This window comes from Entelurus aequoreus, linkage group LG22, assembly GCF_033978785.1.
Source record: "Entelurus aequoreus isolate RoL-2023_Sb linkage group LG22, RoL_Eaeq_v1.1, whole genome shotgun sequence".
NCBI lineage: Eukaryota > Metazoa > Chordata > Actinopteri > Syngnathiformes > Syngnathidae > Entelurus > Entelurus aequoreus.
In genome coordinates this window covers 36,453,529-36,479,626 of record NC_084752.1, presented here as the reverse complement: position 1 = coordinate 36,479,626, position 26,098 = coordinate 36,453,529, and the positions used below count along the sequence as shown (strand labels likewise).

The 26,098-nt window shown below is 45.6% G+C and overlaps 3 protein-coding genes across 8 annotated transcripts in view; 2 read left to right on the top strand and 1 right to left on the bottom strand.

Annotated features, from left to right (window-relative positions):
- Window positions 1-1,486: 1,486 nt before the first annotated feature.
- LOC133639610 (BTB/POZ domain-containing protein 3-like) lies at window positions 1,487-5,520 on the top strand. 2 transcript variants are annotated; one of them, XM_062033070.1, is made up of 5 exons: window positions 1,487-1,653; window positions 3,555-3,734; window positions 3,797-3,887; window positions 3,957-4,075; window positions 4,136-5,517. In XM_062033070.1, exons 2-5 carry the CDS (start codon window positions 3,598-3,600, stop codon window positions 5,166-5,168), a joined length of 1,380 nt encoding a protein of 459 aa, XP_061889054.1. In that variant the 5' UTR covers window positions 1,487-1,653; window positions 3,555-3,597; the 3' UTR covers window positions 5,169-5,517. The 2 variants fall into 2 exon arrangements, with proteins under 2 accessions (XP_061889054.1, XP_061889055.1); XM_062033071.1 differs by lacking the exon at window positions 1,487-1,653 and having other exon boundaries at window positions 3,582-3,734; window positions 4,136-5,520.
- A 5,722-nt stretch (window positions 5,521-11,242) lies between these two features.
- On the top strand, window positions 11,243-15,333 carry acaa1 (acetyl-CoA acyltransferase 1). The gene is made up of 12 exons (XM_062032682.1): window positions 11,243-11,591; window positions 11,649-11,742; window positions 11,820-11,877; window positions 13,724-13,803; window positions 13,916-13,958; window positions 14,024-14,122; window positions 14,215-14,295; window positions 14,367-14,557; window positions 14,622-14,801; window positions 14,863-14,918; window positions 14,984-15,129; window positions 15,186-15,333. The coding sequence occupies exons 1-12, from the start codon at window positions 11,424-11,426 to the stop codon at window positions 15,259-15,261; spliced, it is 1,272 nt and encodes a 423-aa protein (XP_061888666.1). The 5' UTR covers window positions 11,243-11,423; the 3' UTR covers window positions 15,262-15,333.
- A 2,264-nt stretch (window positions 15,334-17,597) lies between these two features.
- The window catches only part of esf1 (ESF1, nucleolar pre-rRNA processing protein, homolog (S. cerevisiae)), a 9,196-nt gene continuing 695 nt past the window's right edge, over window positions 17,598-26,098 (bottom strand). For 2 of the 5 annotated variants that reach the window (XM_062033066.1, XM_062033065.1), the window contains exons 2-14: window positions 22,448-22,795; window positions 22,213-22,394; window positions 22,046-22,159; window positions 21,863-21,972; window positions 21,645-21,797; window positions 21,462-21,576; window positions 21,253-21,403; window positions 21,062-21,190; window positions 20,878-20,996; window positions 20,720-20,816; window positions 18,453-18,544; window positions 18,136-18,282; window positions 17,599-18,056 (exon numbers count right to left, since the gene is read on the bottom strand). In XM_062033066.1, the coding sequence (XP_061889050.1) occupies window positions 17,742-18,056; window positions 18,136-18,282; window positions 18,453-18,544; window positions 20,720-20,816; window positions 20,878-20,996; window positions 21,062-21,190; window positions 21,253-21,403; window positions 21,462-21,576; window positions 21,645-21,797; window positions 21,863-21,972; window positions 22,046-22,159; window positions 22,213-22,394; window positions 22,448-22,775 (2,052 nt within the window). In that variant the 5' untranslated portion in view covers window positions 22,776-22,795 and the 3' untranslated portion in view covers window positions 17,599-17,741. Of the gene's footprint in view, window positions 18,057-18,135; window positions 18,283-18,452; window positions 18,545-20,719; window positions 20,817-20,877; window positions 20,997-21,061; window positions 21,191-21,252; window positions 21,404-21,461; window positions 21,577-21,644; window positions 21,798-21,862; window positions 21,973-22,045; window positions 22,160-22,212; window positions 22,395-22,447; window positions 22,796-24,485; window positions 24,854-26,098 lie in introns of those variants that run through there. The other 3 variants (XM_062033063.1, XM_062033062.1, XM_062033064.1) reach the window with 3 other exon arrangements.

The following is a 26,098-nucleotide window of genomic DNA, read 5'->3' as shown; positions in this document are numbered from 1 at the left end:
CACAAACACACACACAGTCACAAACAGACACATGCACACATATACATTCACATAAACACACACAGTCACAAACAGACACACACACACACACGTTCACACAAACACACACAGTCACAAACAGACACACGCACACATATACATTCACATAAACACACAAACACACACACACACACACACATAGTCACGCACACACACAGTCACACACACACACACACACACACATTACCACACAAACACACAAACAGTCTCAAACAGACACGCACACACATACATTCACATAAACACACACACACACACATTGACACAAACACACACACAGTCACAAACACACACACACACCTTCACACAAACACACACAATCACAAACAGACACACGCCCACACATACATTCACATAAACACACACACACACACACATTCACACAAACACACATTTCACGTAAAGTAGCTATATATACAGTATATGTTTATGCGTTATATGTACATATGTATGTTTATGTGTGTGTGTTATATATATGTGTATATATATATATATATATATATATATATATATATATATATATATATATATATATATATATATATATATATATATATATATATATATATATATATATATATATATATATATTAAGTGTGTGTGTATATCTCAGTGGCGTGCCGTCAGGGCCAACAAGGCCTTCTCTGCTGGACTAACATAACCAAAAATCATGACCATAATTAAAGATACAATTATTTTTGAATGTACTTTCCCTAAATATGTGAAAGTATTCATATTGTCTTCTTGTCATATTATGCTCCTTCCAGTCTTGTTCTTTTTATTTTTACTTTTGTATCCAATCAGAATTCAGCTAGCTTATGTTGCCATGCTGTACCAAATCTGCCTTCAGAATCAACAACGTGTGTGCACTGTAAGTGAACGGGCACATACAGTTGATAGACAGTTGCGATAGCCAATCAGATCACAAGTTGTTGACAGTAGATGTTCTTTTCCAACTAAAAGTTGTAAACTCTTGTTGTTAAAATGTGTCATGCTGGTCCTTTAATGAACATTGTCACAAGTGTATGTGTCGCCATCATGTGGTCAGGGCAGTTACTACATCTTGGAGAAGTGTGTACATTCAATCAAACTTTATTCAATCAATCAATCAATCAATGTTTATTTATATAGCCCTAGACCGGAAGTTCTATAAGCCAAGCAGAGAAATTGACGGTATATGTTTTGATTGCTGATGCGTTTTAATTGATCAGAAAATAACCCGTTTTGTACTCTGTTGATGTGATACAATGCCTAGTAGTGCGTAAATGTGTTCCTGTAGGAATCCACCTCGATCCACACTCCATTACAGTAGGTGGCGGTAATGCACATCACAAGGTTGCTTGCCAACCGCCATAAAAATCAAAAGAAGAAAGAAGAAGAAGGTGATCACACGCTCCCAATGCCTGCGTGACGTCATAGAGCACGAGGCAAGGTGTCCGCCAGGGGGCGATGGTGCGCTCGGTGCTGAGAGTCGCTGCCGGTTACTTCTTCGTACAAGACGTCAGGCACTTCGCTGCTGTAAACAAAGCAGTTGGGCGCTTTCTGCTTTCCTCACTTATAAATCTGCTAGTTTGGACCAGAAGATGATCGCCAAAACACATCTGCGACTTTGACGTAAGTGAACGCGGGGGGCTGCTGCTGACTCAGTAAATCAGCAGCCCGACCGACAGCTAGCTTAGCCTAGCTAGCATGAAGCTAACAGGAAGAATTCAAACATGTCCGCTTTTTGTCAACTTTTCTTGTCCCACTCAAACATTTCTATTTTTGGACCTTTTTTTTTTAATCTACGTTTGGGAGCAAGTAATTGATGCTAATTTTAGTTTAGCAGCACCGAGTGAATTTACTTTGGTTCTGTATTCAATGTTTGAGGCTGCCGTGACCCGGTCCACAGTCTGACTGGTTCTGGTTCCGGTTATTCATTTTTAATGTTTGTGGTCTCCCACAGTTAGACTGGTTCTGGTTCTGTTTCCGGTTGTCCATGTTTAATGTTTGCGGTCTCCCAGGCTAAGGCTGCCATAACCACAGTCTGCCTGGTTCTGGTTCCGGTTGTCCATGTTTAATGTTTGCGGTCTCCCACAGTCTGACTGGTGTTGGTTCTGTTTCCGGTTGTCCATGTTTAATGTTTGCGGTCTCCCACAGTCTGACTGGTTCTGGTTTTGTTTCCGGTTGTCCATGTTTAATGTTTGCGGTCTCCCAGGCTAAGGCTGCCATGACCCGGTCCACAGTCTGACTGGTTCTGGTTCTGGTTTTCCATGTTTAATGTTTGCGGTCTCCCACATTCTGACTGGTTCTAGTTCCGGTTGTCCGTGTTTAATGTTTGCCGCCTCCCAGGCAGAGGCTGCCGGGTTCTGGTTCTGGTTTTCCATGTTTAATGTTTACGGTCCCCCAGGCTGAGGCTGCCGTGACCCGGTCCACAGTCTGACTGGTTCTGGTTCTGGTTGTCCACTGTCTTAATGTTTGCAGTTTCCCAGGCTGAGGCTGCTGTGACCCGGTCCACAGTCTGACTGGTTCTGGTTTTGGTTGTCCATGTTTAATGTTTGCGTTCTCCCAGGCTGAGGCTGCCATGACCCAGTCCACGGTCTGACTGGTTCTGGTTCCGGTTGTCCATGTTTAATGTTTGCGGTCTCCCAGGCTGAGGCTGCCATGATCCGGTCCACAGTCTGACTGGTTCTGGTTCTGGTTGTCCATGTTTAATGTTTGCGGTCTCCCACATTCTGACTGGTTCTGGTTCCGGTGGTCCATGTTTAATGTTTGCGGCCTCCCAGGCTGAGGCTGCCGTGACCCGGTGCACAGTCTGGCTGGTTCTGGTTCTGGTTTTCCATGTTTAATGTTTACGGTCCCCCAGGCTGAGGCTGCCATGACCCGGTCCACAGTCTGACTGGTTCTGGTTCTGGTTGTCCATGTTTAATGTTTGCGGTCTCCCACATTCGGACTGGTTCTGGTTCCGGTTGTCCATGTTTAATGTTTGCGGCCTCCCAGGCTGAGGCTGCCGTGACCCGGTGCACAGTCTGGTTGGTTCTGGTTCTGGTTTTCCATGTTTAATGTTTGCGGTCTCCCAGGCTAAGGCTGCCATGACCCGGTCCACAGTCTGACTGGTTCTGGTTCTGGTTGTCCATGTTTAATGTTTGCGGTCTCCCACATTCTGACTGGTTCTAGTTCCGGTTGTCCATGTTTAATGTTTGCGGCCTCCCAGGCTGAGGCTGCCGGGACCCGGTGCACAGTCTGGCTGGTTCTGGTTCTGGTTTTCCATGTTTAATGTTTACGGTCCCCCAGGCTGAGGCTGCCGTGACCCGGTCCACAGTCTGACTGGTTCTGGTTCTGGTTGTCCACAGTCTTAATGTTTGCAGTTTCCCAGGCTGAGGCTGCTGTGACCCGGTCCACAGTCTGACTGGTTCTGGTTTTGGTTGTCCATGTTTAATGTTTGCGTTCTCCCAGGCTGAGGCTGCCATGACCGAGTCCACGGTCTGACTGGTTCTGGTTCCGGTTGTCCATGTTTAATGTTTGCGGTCTCCCAGGCTGAGGCTGCCATGACCCGGTCCACAGTCTGACTGGAAGAGAATGGCCGCGGAGCTGTTTCCCACGAAGAAGCTGGTTCCGTCCGCCTGCGTCCAGCAGTACCAGCAGCAGAACCTGACCAACAACAACACCTCCACCTGCTGCAACTGGCAGGGCCTGTACTCCACCATCCGGGAGAGGTGGGTTGCGTCCCGCCGGTCCCGTCCCAGAGAACCGGGTTCTGACTGCGGTGTCTGTGCAGGAACTCGGTCATGTTCAACAACGAGATGATGGCTGACGTCTACTTCGTGGTCGGACCTCCGGGCGGGACTCAGCGGGTTCCGGGCCACAAGGTAAGACCCGGTTTAGGTATCCGACCGCTGTGCGCTCACGTGACCGTGTCGGCCATCTTGCTCCCGCAGTACGTCCTGGCGGTGGGCAGCTCCGTGTTCCACGCCATGTTCTATGGCGAGCTGGCCGAGGACCAGGACGAGATCCGCATCCCCGACGTGGAGCCGCCGTCGTTCCTGGCCATGTTGAAGTGGGTGGAGCCCGCAGCGTCGCGTCGCTGGCCAGACTAACCTCTGCGTCTCCTCGCCAGGTACATCTACTGCGACGAGATCGAGCTGTGCGCCGACACGGTGCTGGCCACGCTGTACGCCGCCAAGAAGTACATCGTGCCCCACCTGGCCCGCGCCTGCGTCAACTTCCTGGAGACCAGCCTGAGTGCCAAGAACGCCTGCGTGCTGCTGTCGCAGAGCTGCCTGTTCGAGGAGCCCGAGCTGACGCAGCGCTGCTGGGAGGTGATCGACGCGCAGGCCGAGCTGGCGCTGCGCTCCGAGGGCTTCTGCGACATCGACGCGGTGACGCTGGAGCGCATCCTGCGGCGCGAGACCCTCAACGCCAAGGAGATGGTGGTGTTCGAGGCGGCGCTGGGCTGGGCCGAGGCGGAGTGTCAGCGGCGGGAGCTGCAGCCCAGCATCCAGAACAAGCGCCTGGTCCTGGGCAAGGCCATCTACCTGATCCGCGTGCCCACCATGGCACTGGAGGACTTCGCCAACGGGGCGGCGCAGTCGGGCGTGCTGACGCTCAACGAGACCAACGACATCTTCCTGTGGTACACGGCCGCCAACAAGCCCGAGCTGCTGTTCTGCACCAAGCCTCGCCAGGGTCTGGCGCCGCAGCGCTGCCACCGCTTCCAGTCCTGCGCCTACCGGAGCAACCAGTGGCGCTACCGCGGACGCTGCGACAGCATCCAGTTCGCCGTGGACAAGCGCGTCTTCATCGCCGGCTTCGGCCTTTACGGCTCCAGCTCCGGCTCGGCCGAGTACAGCGCCAAGATGGAGCTGAAGCGGCAGGGCGTGGCCATGGCGCAGCGCGTCATCAAGTACTTCTCGGACGGCTCCAGCAGCACCTTTCCCGTCTGGTTCGAGTACCCGGTCCAGATGGAGCCCGACACCTTCTACACGGCCAGCGTGGTCCTGGACGGCAACGAGCTCAGCTATTTCGGCCAGGAGGGTATGACCGAGGTGCAGTGCGGCAAGGTCACCTTCCAGTTCCAGTGCTCCTCCGACAGCACCAACGGCACCGGCGTGCAGGGCGGACAGATCCCCGAACTCATCTTCTACGCCTGAACTCCCTCTTTTCTGGGGAGCACTCGGAGTCGTCTTCTCGTGGACCTTCTTGCCTTAAACATGAAGACTCCAGAGGCAACACTTGACTTCACGCTTTTATTTTGAAACCCCAGCGTAACGGTGATGTCAGTGTTGTCTGTTGAATGTGTGAGATGGCGACAGTGGCCTTAATCCTGGAAATAAAACACTCCATTAGACACACTCCTTTATCCTGGAAATAAAACATTCCATTAGACACACCCCTTAATCCTGGAAATCAAACACTCCCATTAGACACACCCCTTAATCCTGGAAAAAAAACATTCCATTAGACACACCCCTTAATCCTGGAAATAAAACACTCCATTAGACACGCCCCTTAATCCTGGAGAAAAAAAACACTCCATTAGACACACCCCTTAATCCTGGAAAAAAACATTCCATTAGACACACCCCTTAATCCTGGAAATAAAACATTCCATTAGACACACCCCTTAATCCTGGAAATAAAACACTCCATTAGACACACCCCTTAATCCTGGAAATAAAACACTCCATTAGACTGGAAATCAAACACTCCATTACACACACCCCTTAATCCTGGAAATCAAACACTCCATTAGACACACCCCTTAATCCTGGAAATCAAACACTCCATTAGACACACCCCTTAATCCTGGAAATCAAACACTCTATTAGACACACCCCTTAATCCTGGAAATCAAACACTCCATTAGACACACCCCTTAATCCTGGAAATCAAACACTCCATTAGACACACCCCTTAATCCTGGAAATCAAACACTCCATTAGACACACCCCTTAATCCTGGAAATAAAACACTCCATTAGACACACTCCTTTATCCTGGAAATAAAACATTCCATTAGACACACCCCTTAATCCTGGAAATCAAACACTCCATTAGACACACCCCTTAATCCTGGAAATCAAACACTCCATTAGACACACCCCTTAATCCTGGAAATAAAACACTCCATTAGACTGGAAATCAAACACTCCATTAGACACACCCCTTAATCCTGGAAATAAAACACTCCATTAGACACACCCCTTAATCCTGGAAATCAAACACTCCCATTAGACACACCCCTTAATCCTGGAAAAAAAACCACTCCATTAGACACACCCCTTAATCCTGGAAATAAAACACTCCATTAGACACACCCCTTAATCCTGGAAATCAAACACTCCATTAGACACACTCCTTAATCCTGGAAATAAAACACTCCATTAGACACACCCCTTAATCCTGGAAATCAAACACTCCATTAGACACACTCCTTAATCCTGGAAATCAAACACTCCATTAGACACACCCCTTAATCCTGGGGGGAAAAAACACTCCATTAGACACACCCCTTAATCCTGGGAATAAAACACTCCATTAGACACACCCCTTAATCCTGGAAATCAAACACTCCATTAGACACACCCCTTAATCCTGGAAATCAAACACTCCATTACACACACTCCTTAATCCTGGGGAAAAAAACACTCTATTAGACACACCCCTTAATCCTGGGAAAAAAACACTCCATTAGACACACTCCTTAATCCTGGAAATAAAACACTCCATTAGACACACCCCTTAATCCTGGAAATCAAACACTCCCATTAGACACACCCCTTAATCCTGGAAAAAAAACCACTCCATTAGACACACCCCTTAATCCTGGAAATAAAACACTCCATTAGACACACCCCTTAATCCTGGAAATCAAACACTCCATTAGACACACTCCTTAATCCTGGAAATCAAACACTCCATTAGACACACTCCTTAATCCTGGAAATCAAACACTCCATTAGACACACTCCTTAATCCTGGAAATCAAACACTCCATTAGACACACCCCTTAATCCTGGAAATCAAACACTCCATTAGACACATGGCACACTTGGCAACACGCCCCCATGGAGATGAGACCTTCCTAAACAAACACGGTCTTTTGAACAGCTCTTTTAATCCAACTTTTTTTATTGGCATTTTCAAATACAGAAAAAAGTGCAAGTCGAAACAGTACAATTTTAAAGTCAGAAAATTTTTCACACCCTTTCCCTTAAAACCCAAATCCCCACCCACCCTCCCACCCCACTCAGGTCACACCAACAAGGGACGTATGGCACAATCATATAACAAGTAAGACGACAAAGACAGACATCCTCACATACACACACACATACGAGGCCAGAGACAGACAAACAGGCTGTAAGGAGAGAAAGGGAGAAAAAAATTAAAATTAAATTAAATTAAAATAATAATAATAAATAAAAGGGAGATTATTCCTCATCTGCGTCTGGGGATAAATCAAGAGAGTTGACATACAGCAAGAAAGGACTCCATGAGCTTTCAAACGCTTGAGCCGAGCCTTTTAGCGAAAACCTAAGTTTTTCTAGTTTTAGATTGTAGAGAACCTCTCTAATCCAACGGCCGTGTGATGGGGGACGAGCCAGCTTCCAATTAAACAAAATCAATCGCCTGGCCAGCAAGGTCGTAAAAGCAACAGCGCGTTTTAATGATACCGGGCATATGTTATCAGGGCATACGCCAAAAATGGCTGATAATGGGTTGGGGGGAAAGTTTTGACCGTATGCTTTCCCGATCGTGTCAAAAATATCCTCCCAAAAGGAACATAGTTTAGAGCAGGACCAGAACATATGGACATGGTCGGCCGGAGATTGTTTGCATCTATTGCAGGTATTGCTAACAGTGGGGTAGATTTTGGATAGTTTTGAGTTAGTGTAATGAATTTTATGGATTACTTTGCATTGGATGAGACTATGGCGAGCACATATTGAGGAGGAGTGAACCATTTTCAGGGCAGAGTCCCAGTGTTGGTCGGATATGTTGGTATTAAGATCGCTCTCCCACGAGGCTCTTATCACTGATAGAGAGTTTGGAGCAACTGAACTTAAAGAGGTATATAACACAGAGATACATTTTTTATGATTAGGGCTCAAAGATAACAATGTATCTATAAGAGTTTCCGGAGGACGATTCGGAAAGTGTGGGAACTGTTTCTTTACGAAGTCCCTCGCCTGAAAAAAACGAAAAAGGTGGGAGTTCGGCAAATCGTATTTGGAAGAGAGTTCAGTGAAGGATGAGAACACTCCGTCTGCATAGAGGTCTTTCACAGTGGTGATGCCATGATCGTGCCAAGTCATGAATGCGGGGTCAGTACGGGAAGGTTTAAATAATTGTTTTTTAAGTAACGGGGTCAATATAGATGGGCCCTGAAAACCCAAGTGTTTACGTAGCTGGTTCCATATTTTAATGGAGATCGATACAATGGTGTTTGCGCCTTCAATTTTAAATGGGAAAGGGAGTGATGAGCATAAGCAAGAATGCAATGAGGAGTGTGGGATCGTTGAACAGCTCTTTTAAGTTAAGGGTGAGAACCGATTCCCAGTCAGGATCCGTTTTTTATGTACCTGAAAATTTAGCATTGGCAATTGTGCACAGGAAGTTTGGATTGACTTTTTAAAAATTAAAATAATACTTTTACATATACAGTATATTATATATATATATATATATATATATATATATATATATATATATATATATATATATATATATATATATATATATATATATATATATATATATAATGTATGTATAGAAATATAATGTATGTGTGTATAATGTACTTTTATGTGTATATATATATATTTATAATGTACGTATGTGTATATATATATATATATACATATATATACGTATGTATGTATGTATATGTCTATATTACATATGTACTATATGTTTGTATATATATGCTTATGTCTATGCATATGTGTGTATGTATATACGTGTATGTACAGTCGTGGTCAAAAGTGTACATACACTTGTAAAGAACATAATGTCATGGCTGTCTTGAGTTTCCAATCATTTCTACAACTCTTATTTTTTTGTGATTGGAGCACATACTTGTTGCTCACAAAAAACATTCATGAAGTTTGCTTCTTTTATGAATTTATTATGGCTCTACTGAAAATGTGAGCAAATGTGCTGGCTCAAAAGTATACATACAGCAATGTTAATATTTGCTTACATGTCCCTTGGCAAGTTTCACTGCAATAAGGCGCTTTTGGTAGCCATCCACAAGCTTCTGCTGGAATTTTTGACCACTCCTCTTGACAAAATTGGTGCAGTTCAGCTAAATGTGTTGCTTTTCTGACATGGACTTGTTTCTTCAGCATTTTTACACCTTTAAGTCAGGACTTTGGGAAGGCCATTCTAAAACCTTCATTATAGCCTTAATTCAGCTCAATTTTTGTTTCATCTGACATCACATGGACAAAGATAAGACCTGGTGGAAAGTTCTGTGGTCAGATGAAGCAAAAATGGAGCCGTTTTGCCACAATGCCCAGCAATATGTTTGGGTAGGAACACCATTCCTACCGTCAAGCATGGTGGTGGTAGTATTATGCTCTGGGCCTGTTTTGCTGCCAATGGAACTGCTGCTTTAAATGGGACAATGAAAAAGGAGGATTACCTCCAAATTCTTCAGGACAAGCTAAAATCATCAGCCCGGAGGTTGGGTCTTGGGCGCAGTTGGGTGTTCCAACAGGACAATGACCCCAAACACACGTCAAAAGTGGTAAAGGAATGGCTAAATCAGGCTAGAATGAAGGTTTTAGAATGGCCTTCCCAAAGTCCTGACTTAAATGTGTAAACAAACTTTCCAGAAGCTTGTGGATGGCTACCAAAAGTGCCTTATTGCAGTGAAACTTGCCAAGGGACATGTAAGCAAATATTAACATTGCTGTATGTATACTTTTGAACCAGCACATTTGCTCACATTTTCAGTAGAGCCATAATAAATTCATAAAAGAAGCAAACTTCATGAATGTTTTTTGTGAGCAACAAGTATGTGCTCAATACACTCTATCACAAAAAAATAAGAGTTGTAGAAATGATTGGAAACTCAAGACAGCCATGACATGATGTTCTTTACAAGTGTATGTACACTTTTGACCACCACTGTACATGCATGTATTTACATGTATGTATATGTGTGTATTAAAAAAATCATTAAGAGTGAAATATACTCGAGTAGTAAACTAAAAGGTAATAATTCAAGTGTACACACACCAGGTGTGGTAGTACAATTTAGTATTCATATTTTTATGTCCTAACATTTACTGTAGTTTTATTTAAAAATGTTATACATGTATTTTTGTTCCATATTGTTAAAATGCTGCACGTGTTTTAGGTGAGGGGAAATTCAAACTAGTAATGAAAATATGAAATTCAAAAATAAGATAATAGGATAGAATACAGTAATATTTGTGTACATTCTAAAGATTCTGGTCCCCATCTTACACTAGTAATTATGTCCGTGATTTAAAAAACAAGAAACTATAATAACGAGCCAAAGAGTGGCTCCTCAAAATCCGACTCCCTTCCAGGGGCCACAAACGTGCCAGGATCCTTATTGTTGACGCATACAACTTAAAAAAAACAACCTCCTAGCACGTTGTGAGGAAAACTGCAATAACGAGCAACAAAACAAGGAATTAATAATCTAATATACTTTATAATTGGCATAAACACGTAATGATGACGTCACAAATGACAAACAGGAAGATTGCTGTACCCCAAATCGCCTGTAGATGACGACAAAGGCACATTACACACATCTCCACGGCGGCGGTCAACTCGCCACAAAAACGATGTAGTAAAGTAAAAGTGACACAGTCTTGTCACTAAAACTCTGACAACTTTCTTACTCACAGCAGTTGCTCTCCGAAGGCTAAGAAGACGACAAGGTACAACATTCAAGGAGTTCTCGGGAAGATGAGTTTCCCAGGATGCATTGCGACTTCCACAAACGCTGTCAAAATAAAACATTTTGATTTTGTTACAAATACTATTGTAACCGAGGGTTTGTATAAGCCGCCTATACTGTATAAAACTACAAAATAACAGACACGGAGGCTCCAGTTTTACACGAGGACCACTTTATTTCCTTTGTTTTCTAAACTCCGCTGCACCACACCGTGTCACCACTTCCGCACTTCGCGCCTTCAAAATAAGAGCTCAAGGCATATACTGTATAACAGTTTATAAGAGGAACTTAACTTCACAAAGAGGCAAGTCCATAAAAAATAGGTTACATTATGTTAACTTCCTGTGAAGAAAACGCGCTTGGCAGCAGAACACGAAACTAGTTGGCTCCTCGTCACTTCCGGTCCAAAACTTCCGAACCCGGAAGTGAGACTCCAGACAACTTTGTGTCCACAGTCCGCCATGCGGAGGATCAAAGTGATTTCGGGACATTTGTGTCCGCCCGTCCCGGGACACCACGTGCATGACGTCAGCTCCAACGAGTGTTCGGCGGCCGCCTGTCCTGACGACGTGGTGGTCGTTCACGGCCGCAGGAGCGCCATCGGTAAAGCCAAGCGCGGAGCTTTGAAGGTAAACTACACGTTGACGTCACCCCGCTGACGAATAAAGCGTCACGTGACGTCTTAGGACACCACACCTGACGAGCTCTTGAGTGCTGTGATGACCGCTGTGCTGGATGACGTCAGCCTGTCGCCTCAGCTGCTGGGTGACGTATGTGTGGGTGAGCTGTGACGTCACGCACGTTCAACGTGGCCGCCGCTGCTTCCTGTCGTCAACCCGACTTCTTCGCTTTCGCAGGAAACGTGCTGCAGCCCGGCGCTGGCGCCCTGATGGCCCGCGTGGCTCACTTCCTCAGGTCGGAACAGCCGCTCGCGATGTGATGATGTCACTGACGTCCACGACGCATGTCGATGATGTCACTGACATCCATGACGCATGTCGATGATGTCACTGACGTCCATGATGCATGTCGATGATGTCACTGACATCCATGACGCATGTCGATGATGTCACTGACATCCATGACGCATGTCGATGATGTCACTGACGTCCATGATGCATGTCGATGATGTCACTGACATCCGTGACGCATGTCGATGATGTCACTGACGTCCATGATGCATGTCGATGATGTCACGACGACCGTGGGGCATATCACCGATGTCACTGACGTCCATGACGCATGTCGATGATGTTATTGACGACCATGACGCATGTCGATGATGTCCCCGACGACCGTGGGGCATATCAATGATGTCACTGACGTCCATGACGCATGTCGATGATGTCACGACGACCGTGGGGCATATCACCGATGTCACTGACGTCCATGACGCATGTCGATGATGTTATTGACGACCATGACGCATGTCGATGATGTCCCCGACGACCGTGGGGCATATCAATGATGTCACTGACGTCCATGACGCATGTCGACGATGTCATTGACGACCATGACTCATGTCGATGATGTCACCGACGTCCATGACGCATGTCGATGATGTAATTGACGACCATTACGCATGTCGATGATGTCACCGACGACCGTGACTCATGTCGATGATGTCACAGACGGCCATGATGCATGTCGATGATGTCACCGACGGCCGTGACGTACGTCGATGATGTCACCGACGACCATTATGCATGTCGATGATGTCACCGACGGCCATGACGCACGTCGATGATGTCATTGATGACCATAACGCACGTTGATGATGTCACAGACGGCCGTGACACATGTCGATGATGTCACCGACGGCCATGGCGCATGTCGATGATGTCACCGACGGCCGTCATGACGCAAGTCGATGTCCCCGACGACCATGACGCATGTCGATGTCACCGACGGCCATGACGCATGTCGATGATGTCGCCGACGACCATTACGCATGTCGATGATGTCACCGGCGGTCATGACGCACGTCGATGTCAGTCACCGACGACCATTACGCATGTCGATGATGTCACCGACGGCCATGATGCATGTCGATGATGTCACAGACGGCCGTCATGACGCATGTCGATGTCACCGACGACCATGACGCATGTCGATGTCACCGACGGCCATGACGAATGTCGATGATGTTGCCGACGACCATTACGCATGTCGATGATGTCACCGGTGGCCATGACGCACGTCGATGTCAGTCACCGACGACCATTACGCATGTCGATGATGTCACCGACGACCATTACGCACGTCGATGATGTCACCGACGGCCATGACACATGTTAATGATGTCACCGACGGCCATGGCGCATGTTGATGATGTCACCGACGACCATAACGCACGTTGATGATGTCACAGACGGCCGTGACACATGTCGATGATGTCACCGACGGCCATGGCGCATGTTGATGATGTCACCGACGACCATAACGCACGTTGATGATGTCACCGACGGCAAGGACGCATGTCGATGTCGCCGACGACCATTACGCACGTCGATAATGTCACCGACGGCCGTGACACATGTCGATGATGTCACCGACGGCCATGGCGCATGTTGATGATGTCACCGACGACCATAACGCACGTCGATGATGTCACCGACGGCCATGGCACATGTTGATGATGTCACCGACGGCCATGGCGCATGTTGATGATGTCACCGACGGCCATGGCACATGTTGATGATGTCACCGACGAGCATGACGCACGTTGATGATGTCACTGATGGCCCCGCCTTCCTTTCAGTGACTTCCCTGAGTCGGTGCCAGTTTACACCGTCAACCGCCAGTGTTCATCTGGCCTGCAGGCGCTGCTCAACATCGCAGGTGTGTGTGTGTTTGTGTGTGTGCGTGTGTGTGTGCGTGTCTGTGACCGACATGAGAGTGTGTGCGTGTGTGTGTGTGTGAGTGACCTGAGAGTGTGTGCGTGTGTTTGCAGGCGCCATCAGGAGTGGTTCCATTGATTTGGGTCTCGCCTGCGGGTATGTATGAGGACCCCTCCCCCATTCTTTGGCAACATCCTAAAATGTGTGTGTGTGTGTGTCAGCGTGGAGAGCATGTCACTGCGCTCCATGGGAGATCCAGGAGATCTGAGCTCCAGGCTGATGGACAAGGACAAGGCCAGAGATTGCATCATCCCCATGGGGTCAGAGGTCACGCTGTTGCGACTTGTCCTGTGCTGGCGTCACACTGAGTATGTCTGTGTGTGTGTGTGTGTGTGTGTGTGTGTGTGTGTAGCATGACCTCGGAGAACGTGGCAGAGAGGATGGGCGTGTCCAGAGAGAAGCAGGACGTCTTCGCCATGATGTCTCACCAGAAGTAATCCAACATGTCCGCCGTGAGCCCCGCCTTGAGGTCAAGGGTCAGCCTGTGCTTCCCGCCCCCATCAGGGCGACGCGGGCGCAGCAGTCGGGCGTGTTCGAGCGTGAGATCGTTCCCGTGGTCACCAGGCTGCTGGACCAGGACGGCACGGAGCGGCGGGTGACGGTGGCCAAGGACGAGGGGATCCGAGCGGGGACCACGCTGGCGGCTCTCAGCAGACTGACGCCCGCCTTCAAGGTCGGCGGCAGCACCACGGCCGGTGAGTGGGCGGACTCTGTGCCTGACGACCGCGTGCACTCACCACTCGCTCGCCCACGCGTCAGGTAACTCCAGCCAGGTGAGCGACGGCGCCGCCGCCGTGCTGCTGGGCCGCAGGTCCACGGTGGAGGCCCTGGGTCTGCCGGTCCTGGGAGTCCTGAGGGCCAGCGCCGTGGTGGGGGTCCCTCCTGACATGATGGGCGTCGGTCCGGCAGTCGCCATCCCCGCGGCCCTCAAGAAGGCGGGTAAGACTTTGATTGGCGGCCAAGCCGTCACGATTATTCTGCTAACTTGTGCGCCTGTCAGGACTCAAGATGGCCGACATCGACGTGTTTGAGATCAACGAGGCCTTCGCCAGCCAGGTGAGTGTTGACCCACATGGATCCTAGCGCAGCTTCTGAGTCAACATCGCCACCGTGTGGCTCAGGCCGTGTACTGCATGGAGAAGTTGGCCATCCTGCCGGAGAAGGTCAACCCAAACGGCGGCGCCATCGCTCTGGGTCATCCGCTGGGCTGCACCGGCGCCCGGCAGGTGGTGACGCTGCTGCACGAGCTGCGGCGCCGCGGACCAAGGTGGGTGCGCCCGCTCACCTGAAGCTCGGCACGGCTCTCACATGTGTTGTGTGCAGGGCCCTCGGCGTGGTGTCCATGTGCATCGGCACCGGGATGGGAGCTGCCGCCATCTTTGAATACCCGGGCCAGTGAAGAACCACATCCTGTCAGGACGAAGACTTCCTGTCTGACCTTGTTGGACCACAACATTTCTAAAAGACGCTAATAAAGGTTAGCAGTCGAGAAGTAGTGACGAGTCTTTAATGTGTGCATGATGTCATCAATAGAGTATTTGAAGTGTGATGTGTCTTTAATGTGTGCATGATGTCATCAATAGAGTAGTTGAAGTGTGATAAAAGTATTTAATGTGTGCATGTCATCAATAGAGTAGTTGAAGTGTGATGTGTCTTTAATGTGTGCATGATGTCATCAATAGAGTAGTTGAAGTGTGATGTGTCTTTCATGTGTGCATGATGTCATCAATAGAGTAGTTGAAGTGTGATAAAACTATTTAATGTGCATGATGTCATCAATAGAGTAGTTGAAGTGTGATAAAAGTATTTAATGTGTGCATGATGTCATCAATAGAGTAGTTGAAGTGTGATGTGTCTTTAATGTGTGCATGATGTCATCAATGTAGTTGATGTGTGATAAAAGTCTTTAATGTGTGCATGATGTCATCAATAGAGTAGTTGATGTGTGATAAATGTCTTTAATGTGTGCATGATGTCATCAATAGAGTAGTTGATGTGTGATAAAAGTCTTTAATGTGTGCATGTCATCAATAGAGTAGTTGAAGTGTGATAAAAGTCTTTAATGTGTGCATGATGTCATCAATAGAGTAGTTGAAGTGTGATAAAAGTCTTTAATGTGTGCATGATGTCATCAATAGAGTAGTTGAAGTGTGATAAAAGTCTTTAATGTGTGCATGATGTCATCAATAGAGTAGTTGAAGTGTGATAAAAGTCTTTAATGTGTGCATGATGTCATCAATAGAGTAGTTGATGTGTGATAAACGTATTTGTGTGCATGATGTCATCAATAGAGTAGTCAAAGTGTGATAAAAGTCTTTAATGTGTGCATGATGTCATCAATAGAGTAGTTGAAGTGTGATAAAAGTCTTTAATGTGTGCATGATGTCATCAATAGAGTAGTTCAAGTGTGATAAGTCTTTAATGTGTGCATGATGTCATCAATAGAGTAGTTGAAGTGTGATAAAAGTCTTTAATGTGTGCATGATGTCATCAATAGAGTAGTTGATGTGTGATAAACGTATTTGTGTGCATGATGTCATCAATAGAGTAGTTAAAGTGTGATAAGTCTTTAATGTGTGCATGATGTCATCAATAGAGTAGTTGAAGTGTGATAAAAGTCTTTAATGTGTGCATGATGTCATCAATAGAGTAGTTGAAGTGTGATAAAAGTCTTTGTGTGCATGATGTCATCAATAGAGTAGTTGAAGTGTGATAAAAGTCTTTAATGTGTGCATGATGTCATCAATAGAGTAGTTGATGTGTGATAAACGTATTTGTGTGCATGATGTCATCAATAGAGTAGTCAAAGTGTGATAAAAGTCTTTAATGTGTGCATGATGTCATCAATAGAGTAGTTGAAGTGTGATAAGTCTTTAATGTGTGCATGATGTCATCAATAGAGTAGTTGAAGTGTGATAAAAGTCTTTAATGTGTGCATGATGTCATCAATAGAGTAGTTGATGTGTGATAAACGTATTTGTGTGCATGATGTCATCAATAGAGTAGTTAAAGTGTGATAAGTCTTTAATGTGTGCATGATGTCATCAATAGAGTAGTTGAAGTGTGATAAAAGTCTTTAATGTGTGCATGATGTCATCAATAGAGTAGTTGAAGTATGATAAGTCTTTAATGTGTGCATGATGTCATCAATAGAGTAGTTGATGTTTGATAAACGTATTTGTGTGCATGATGTCATCAATAGAGTAGTTGAAGTGTGATAAAAGTCTTTAATGTGTGCATGATGTCATCAATAGAGTAGTTGATGTGTGATAAACGTATTTGTGTGCATGATGTCATCAATAGAGTAGTCAAAGTGTGATAAAAGTCTTTAATGTGTGCATGATGTCATCAATAGAGTAGTTGAAGTGTGATAAAAGTCTTTAATGTGTGCATGATGTCATCAATAGAGTAGTTGAAGTGTGATAAGTCTTTAATGTGTGCATGTCATCAATAGAGTAGTTGAAGTGTGATAAAAGTCTTTAATGTGTGCATGATGTCATTAATAGAGTAGTTGAAGTGTGATAAAAGTCTTTAATGTGTGCATGATGTCATCAATAGAGTAGTTGAAGTGTGATAAAAGTCTTTAATGTGTGCATGATGTCATCAATAGAGTAGTTGAAGTATGATAAAAGTCTTTAATGTGTGCATGATGTCATCAGTAGAGTAGTTAAAGTGTGATAAAAGTCTTTAATGTGTGCATGATGTCATCAATAGAGTAGTTGAAGTGTGATAAAAGTATTTAATGTGTGCATGATGTCATCAATAGAGTAGTTGAAGTGTGATAAAAGTCTTTAATGTGTGCATGATGTCATCAATAGAGTAGTTGAAGTGTGATAAAAGTCTTTAATGTGTGCATGATGTCATCATGTGATGAAAGGTTCAAAGGATTTTAGCTCTCTTGCGGGCCTGAAACTGTTCCGTCTTGCTCTTGATGGACTTGACCAGCAGGGACAAACTGGGCTCCATGTCTGGTTTCTGAGCCGGCGTGGCGGCGTCCCGCTCCTGACTCCGCCCCTTCTGCGCCACCTGAGCGCCGTCCTCCATCTTGAGGCGCTCCTCCTGCTGGCGGCGGCGCTGCCTCTCGTGCAGGATGCTCTGCGTGGCCTTGGTCTTCTTGTAGCTGGGGTGGGAGGGGTCCAGGTTGTAGAGGTGGGATGTGAACATGGCCTGGAAGCGAGGGTCCTTCACATCCACCTGAGGACAAAAGCACACCTGGGTTCAGCGACAAGATGGCCGCCAGGACAGGACAGGCTGTGTCAGAGTCAACTTTGACCTGGAAGTGGTCGTCAGTCAGCTGCTGGCCGCTCTTCATCATCTTCCTCTTCTTCCTCTTGCTCAGGTTCTCATGCTCCACGATCTTATCGTAGTTGAAGTGTTGCTCCTCCTCCTCCTCCTCCTCCATCAGCAGCGTCATGGCGGCCTGCACACACACACACACACACACACACACACACACACACACACACACACACACACACACACACACACACACACACACACACACACACACACACACAGCACACACGTACACACACACACGCGTCAATCAGTGAACGCTGACAACGACAGCTACTGGACATGACCTCTGACCTTTTGTCTCTGCAGCTCCTCCTCTTCCTCAGCTGTGTGCTGCTCATCATCATCCTTCTTCTTCTTCTTGTCTTTGTGTTTCTTCTTGACATCTGAGCATCATCATCATCACAATACTCTTCATCAACATCATCATCACAATACTCTTCATCAACATCATCATCACAATCATTTTCATCATCATCACAATCACCATCATCATAACTCCAAGGTTCCTCAATGTCATCCCATTGGGTTGAGTTTTTCCTTGCCCTGATGTGGGATCTGAGCCCAGGATGTCGTTGTGGCTTGTGCAGCCCTTTGAGACACTCGTGATTTAGGGCTATATAAGTAACTTTGATTGATTGATTGATCTTTACCATCACAATCATCATCATCAAAATCATCATCATAATCACAATCATCACCGCCATCATCTTCACCATCATCATCATCACAATCAATCAAAGTGTATTTATATAGCCCTTAATCACAGGTGTCTCAAAGGGCTGCACAAGCCACATCTTCATCACTGCCATCATCTTCACAATCATCTTCATCACCGCCATCAACTTCACAATCATCGCAATCATCTTCATCACCCCCATCATCTTCACAATCATCATAATCATCACAATCATCTTCATCACCGCCATCATCATCACAATCATCTTCATCACCGCCATCATCTTCACAATCACAATCATCATAATCATCACAGTCATCATAATCATCACCATCATCATAATCATCACAATCATCACCATAATCATCGCCATCACAATCATCACAATCATCTTCATCACCGCCATCATCTTCACAATCATCACAGTCATCATCATCACAATCGTCACCATCATCATAGTCACAATCATCTTCATTACCGCCATCATCATCATCAAAATCATCTTATCACCGCCATCATCTTCACAATCATCATAATCATCACAATTATCATAATCATCACAATCATAATCATCACAATCATCATCATCATCACAATTATCATAATCATCACAATTATCATAATCATCACAATCATCATCATCATCACAATTATCATAATCATCACAATTATCATAATCATCACAATCATCATCATCATCACAATTATCATAATCATCACAATCATCTTCATCACCGCCATCATCTTCACAATCATAATCATCACAATTATCATCACAATCATCATCACCGCCATCATCTTCACAATCATAATCTTCACAATTATCACAATCATCTTCATCACCGCCATCATCTTCACAATCATCATAATCATCACAATTATCATAATCATCACAATCATCATCATCATCACAATTATCATAATCACAATCATCATCACAATCATCTTCATCACCGCCATCATCTTCACAATCATAATCATCATCATCATCACAATCATCTTCATCACCGCCATCATCTTCACAATCATAATCATCACAATTATCATAATCATCACAATCATCATCATCATCATCACAATCATCTTCATCACCATCGCCATCTTCACAATCATCTTCATCACCGCATTCATCTTCACAATCATAATCATCACAATCATCTTCATCACCGCCATCATCTTCACAATCATAATCATCACAATTATCATAATCATCACAATCATCACCATCATCATCACAATCATCTTCATCACCACCATCATCTTCACAATCATAATCATCACAATTATCATCATCATCACAATCATCTTCATCACCACCGCCATCTTCACAATCATCTTCATCACCACATTCATCTTCACAATCATCATAATCATCACCATCATCATCACAATCATCTTCATCACCGCCATCATCTTCACAATCATAATCATCACAATTATCATAATCATCACAATCATCATCATCATCATCACAATTATCTTCATCACCATCGCCATCTTCACAATCATCTTCATCACCGCATTCATCTTCACAATCATCATAATCATCACCATCATCATCACAATCATCTTCATCACCGCCATCATCTTCACAATCATAATCATCACAATTATCATAATCATCACAATCATCATCATCATCATCACAATCATCTTCATCACCACCATCTTCACAATCATCTTCATCACCGCATTCATCTTCACAATCATCACCATCATCACAATCATCTTCATCTTCACAATCATCTTCATCACCGCATTCATCTTCACAATCATCACCATCATCACAATCATCATCATCATCATCACAATCATCATCATCTTCATCACAATCATATTCATCTTCACCACCATCATCATCCTCACTAGTGGAGGTGCTTACCTGAGCAGGTGAGCTCCTGGCTGAAGAAGGGGTCACTGAGGTCCACGTCTGGAGGAAGGCTGTCGTCACTAAGCTCCTCCTCCTCCTCGTCCACTTCCTGTGCAGTGCGGTGAAGACGTGCTAACATGCTAACGTGCTAACATGACGAGCAGGCTCACCTTCTTCTTCTTCTCCTTCTTCTTCTCCTTCTTCTTCTGCAAGAACTCCTCCCATGGAGTCAGCGCCTCCTTCTTCTCCATCTTCTTCCTCACCAGCTGCTCCGTGGTCTCCTTTAGCCCTGAGGGTCCGAGCAGGCGGCTAGCAGCGCCACGCTAACAGAGATGTTGACCTCTGACCTCCTACCTGGAACCCATGTGACCTCCATCTCCATGTCCTTGTCCTGCTTCTTGTCCTTGTCCTGAAGGCCTTGGAGGAGCTGGCGGTACTTGGACAGATGATCCTCGCTCTTCTTCGTCTTCCCCTCCTCCTCAGCTGCGGGGTCAAAGGTCAGAAAGGTCACACAGGTCACGCCGACGCCCAGAGACGTCCCTCACCGTCTTGCCGTCCTCCATCTTGGAGGTCGTCCTCGTCGCTGGAGGAGGCTAGGTAGGCCTTGAAGTCCATGTCCAGCAGCTCGCTCTTGTTTACCTTCCTGTTGAGGACGCTCACGCGCTCCTGGTCCGTCTCGTCCCACGTCAGCTGCACCTGATTGGACAGAGTCGCGGTGATGTCGCGCAGAGAGCCCTAGACTCCGCCTCCTTACCTTGGAGGTGGCGTTGGCGGCCGAGGTGAAGAGCTTGGGGGTGTACGCCGCCAGGTTGACGTCGGTGGCCACGTCCCGGGGCGGCTCCTGGAAGGTGACGTCGTCGGGAACGAAGCTGCGGGAGCACACACCGGCGGGTCAGAGCGCGGGTGAAGGGTCGCGGCGGCGGGCGCGGTCTCGTACCGCAGGTCCAGGATGGAGCAGCTGCTCTCGTACTCGTAGCCATCGCACTCCTCGTAGATCTTGGCGGCGGTGGCGACGGAGTCGCACTCGGCCACGGCGTAGAAGTACCTGAGGCGCTTGAACTGGTAGTCCCGCATCCTCTCCCGGTGCGCCCTGAGGAGCACACCTGCACGTCATGACCACGCCCACACAGCGAGGGCCGCACCCCCCCTGGCCACCTGTCGTCCTGCGTGTCGTCCTCGGAGTCGTCGGGCAGCGCTCGCAGCTCCAGCGGCCCCTGAGCCGCCTCCAGCCTCAGCCTCTCCTTGCCGAAGTCCGACAGGTAGATCTGGACCAAAACACCCAGCATGCATTGCTGCTCGGCGCTCACAGTGAATCTCCGCGCAAGCTCCGCCCCCTACCTTGACGGCCAGCACGGCGCCCCCCTCTGGACAGAAGGAGGCCAGCAGGGCCAGCAGGTCCTTGGCCTTCAAGCGGTCCCAGTCCAGGTGGCACACGGCCAGCCTGCGTGTGACCTGAAAGACACGCCAGTCAGACCACGCCTCCTCCTCGCCAGGCCTCGGCTCACCTGCTCGCTGCGCGGCGCGTCCTTGCACAGCTCGCCCCACTCGTGCTCCATCTCGTCTTCCTCGCCGTCCGCGTGGTCGTCCTCGTCTTCGTCCGAGCTGCTCTCCACGTTGCCCTTCCCTCGGGCCAGGTCGGGACCGCTGTCGTCCTCTGAATCCAAGGCCGACTTGCCATCGTCCTCACCTGAACCAGCACACCCTTTATTTGGCGTCAAGGAAAAAAGAAGTCTTCCTTACCTTTCTTCACTTTTTCAACTTTGACCTGCGCGGACCTTCCTCCTTCCTCCTCCTCCTCCTCATCATCATCATCATCCTCCCCCTCCTCATCCTCCGAGTCCGACAGCTGGTAGAAGCGCTTGAGGTCTTCGCTGGACGTGTGCTTGACGGGTCGTCCCCGCTTGTCCACCGTCTCCTTCATCTTGAAGCGCTGGTCGTGGAACATGGACTGGAAGCGCTTGTCGATCTTCACCTTGTGTTCTTTCTCCGGCATCTCCCAGAAGCGAGGGTCCCGCTTGACCCGCTCGAAACGCTCGTCCGCCGCCTCGCTCTTCTTGGACGACGACATGGCGGCGAGATGGCAGACACCTGACAGCAAAGTCATCACATGACTGTCAATATCTTGATGGTGCGTCTCGTACGTACTTAGAGACAACACTACAGTCCACATGTATGTGTGTATATATTATATATATATATATATACACACACTTATGTAAGTGTATATAAATATTATATATGTATTTATATATGTGCGTGTATAAATGTGTATATATATATACATACATTATATATATACAGTATATATATATTAGGGCTGTGAATCTTTGGGTGTCCCATGATTCGATTCAATATCGATTCTTGGGGTCACGATTCGATTCAAAATCGATTTTTTTTTCTTCAATTCAACACGATTCTCGATTCAAAAAGGATTTTTCCTCTATTCATTCAATACATAGGATTTCAGCAGGATCTACCCCAGTCTGCTGACATGCAAGCAGAGTAGTAGATTTTTGTAAAAGGCTTTTATAATTGTAAAGGACAATATTTTATCAACTGATTGCAATAATGTAAATTTGTTTTAATTATTAAATGAACCAAAAACTATTGTTCATTTTTTTAATTTTTTTATAAATGTCTAATGATAATGTCAATGAGGGATTTTTAATCACTGCTATGTTGAAATTGTAACTAATATTGATACTGTTGTTGATAATATTCATTTTTATTTCACTACTTTTGGTTTGTTCTGGTCGTGTTTGTGTCTCCTCTCAATTGCTCTGTTTATTGCAGTTCTGAGTGTTGCTGGGTCGGGTTTGGTTTTGGAATTGGATTGCATTGTTATGGTATTGCTGTGTATTGTTTTGTTGGATGGATTAATTAAAAAAATCAAAAATCAAAAAATCAAATAAAAAAAAAATCAAATAATTAAATTAAATAAAAATCGATTTTTTAAAAATGAGAATCGATTCTGAATCGCACAACATGAGAATCGCAATTCGAATCGATTTTTTCCCAAACCCCTTATATATATATATATATATATATATATATATATATATATATATATATATATGACACACAGCGCCCCCACCTGGTGGGAAAAAGACAAAGCACAACATCTGAAGAATGTAGCATGTTTGCTTGTGATCATATTCATGTGTTGAACGCTCAAATGGTTCAAATATGATGCTATTTTGAGCATTATTGTTCGTAAAGAGGGTCAAATGATCGCACAGATACTAATGTAACCTATTTTTATGGACTTGCCTCTAAGTTCCTGTTATGGGTGAGGGCGGACCTACGTCACTTCCGCCTACCAATCCCCTAGCAACCGGGAATTCGTTGAAAACAAACCAGCTCACAGCGAACACAGCATTGACAGAAAAAGCATTTAACGAGCGTTGTGGCTTGGAAGTCGGCGTTAAATCCTTCATTTACGCATTTTTACTTATTCGCATATCGTGTGAAAAAACGAAAATGTATTATTTGCGTCAGACTCGTCTCAGTGAACTTTAAAGCTTCTCAGGCTTAGCTTAGCTTGCTAGTTAGCTTAGCCTGCGCGCTACTAAGAAAGAGACGCGGAAGTTATCAACAACAAGATCAAGTGTTAGTGTATAAAATATTGAGAGATTTGAGGGCTACATGTATTGAATGGTAACATGAAAATTATAGGGTTTATTGGTTTTTAAAAACCCAACTGTTAAGTGCAAATTTAAACGAAACCGGTTTTCGAAAATAGCTAGCTAGGCTATAGACTATATAGTATATTACTTACTTAACTTAATCCTCTTCTTCCCGGATGGGAAATAAGGCTTCGACGACTCGACGCCATTCATCTCGCTGCTGTGCTCGTCTCTGTGCCTCGCCCCATGTAAGCTTCATCTCTTTCAGCTCCCCTTCAACTGTTCTTCGCCATGTGTTCTTTGGCCGCCCTGGCTTACGTTTTCCCGGTGGTGTCCATCTTAACGCTGCCTTTGGTATCCTCTCGTTGTCCGGTTTTCGAAAATAGCTAGCTAGGCTATAGACTATATAGTATATACCGCATGTTATTTTTGTACAACAACAACTTCAGCTGTCGAACGTTATAAGGTACAAATTCAACAAGTACAACATTAGCACGGACGTATAGCCAAGTTGTGGTTAAGAAGGTGGATTTTTGTTCCTTATATTTACCAGAAACGAAGTGATCCGAACACACGACCCGGGACTTTGGGGGACTCCAGTGAGAACCGTCCTCGTTTTCCCGGTGTAAAGCTGCGAGCCATTTGTCTCGTCTCTGTGGGCTTTTATCACGCTTTGGCAGAACAAAATACAACCTTTGTTTTCCCTGTTTCCAGTTGTGGTTAGCACAACCAAAAACAACACAGTTTTTCGGCATTTTGGAGGCAGAATGACGGGTTTAACCAGCGTAGGTCGACAGGTTAAAGAGTAATGGCAACGGTTTGTTTTCAACGCCAGTCTGGTTGCTATGGCTCGAAGAACCCGTACGTAGCTCAGTTGCCCGGATGTCGGCCCTCACCCATAAGCTGTTATACAGCAGTGGTTCTCAAATGGGGGTACGTGTACCCCTGGGGGTACTTGAAGGTATGCCAAGGGGTACGTGAGATTTTTTTTAAATGTCTGTCAAAAATAACTGTGAAAAGAAATACAACAATGCAATATTCAGTGTTGACAGCTAGATTTTTTGTGGCCATGTTCCATAAATATTGATGTTAAAGATTTCTTTTTTTGTGAAGAAATGTTTAGAATTAAGTTCATGAATCCAGATGGATCTCTATTACAATCCCCAAAGAGGGCACTTTAAGTTGATGATTACTTCTATGTGTAGAAATCTTTATTTATAATTTAATCACTTGTTTATTTTTCAACAAGTTTAGTTATTTTTATATCTTTCTTTCCAAATAGTTCAAGAAAGACCACAACAAATGAGCAATATTTTGCACTGTTATACAATTTAATAAATCAGAAACTGATGACATAGTGCTGTATTTTACTTCGTTATCTCTTTTTTTCAACCAAAAATGCTTTGCTCTGATTAGGGGGTACTTGAATTAAAAAAATGTTCACAGGGGGTACATCACTGAAAAAGGGTTGAGAACCACTGTTATACAGTATATGCCTTGAGCTCTTATTCTGAAGGCGCTAAGAGCGGAAGTGGTTAGACGTTGTGGTGGAGCGGATTATTAGAAAACAAACAAAATAAAGTGGTCCTCGTGTTAAACTGGAGCCTCCGTGTTTGTCATTTTGTAGTTATATACAGTATAGGCGACATATATAAACCCTTAGTTACACTAACATTAGCGCTCGACGAGTAAAAGTAGACAAACAAGATGGCGACTGTAGTCGCTGGTAACGGGAAGCGAGGAAAACCTATATTCAATATTTCAA

Excerpts from the sequence above, each read along its gene's own strand:
- LOC133639610 (XM_062033071.1), top strand. The coding sequence starts at position 3,598 with ATGGCCGCGGAGCTGTTTCCCACGAAGAAGCTGGTTCCGTCCGCCTGC. Across the intron at positions 3,735-3,796 it reads TACTCCACCATCCGGGAGAG|GAACTCGGTCATGTTCAACA; the intron begins GTGGGTTGCGTC and ends GTGTCTGTGCAG. Across the intron at positions 3,888-3,956 it reads AGCGGGTTCCGGGCCACAAG|TACGTCCTGGCGGTGGGCAG; the intron begins GTAAGACCCGGT and ends TTGCTCCCGCAG.
- acaa1 (XM_062032682.1), top strand. The coding sequence starts at position 11,424 with ATGCGGAGGATCAAAGTGATTTCGGGACATTTGTGTCCGCCCGTCCCG. Across the intron at positions 11,743-11,819 it reads GCTGGGTGACGTATGTGTGG|GAAACGTGCTGCAGCCCGGC; the intron begins GTGAGCTGTGAC and ends TCGCTTTCGCAG. Across the intron at positions 11,878-13,723 it reads CGCGTGGCTCACTTCCTCAG|TGACTTCCCTGAGTCGGTGC; the intron begins GTCGGAACAGCC and ends CCTTCCTTTCAG.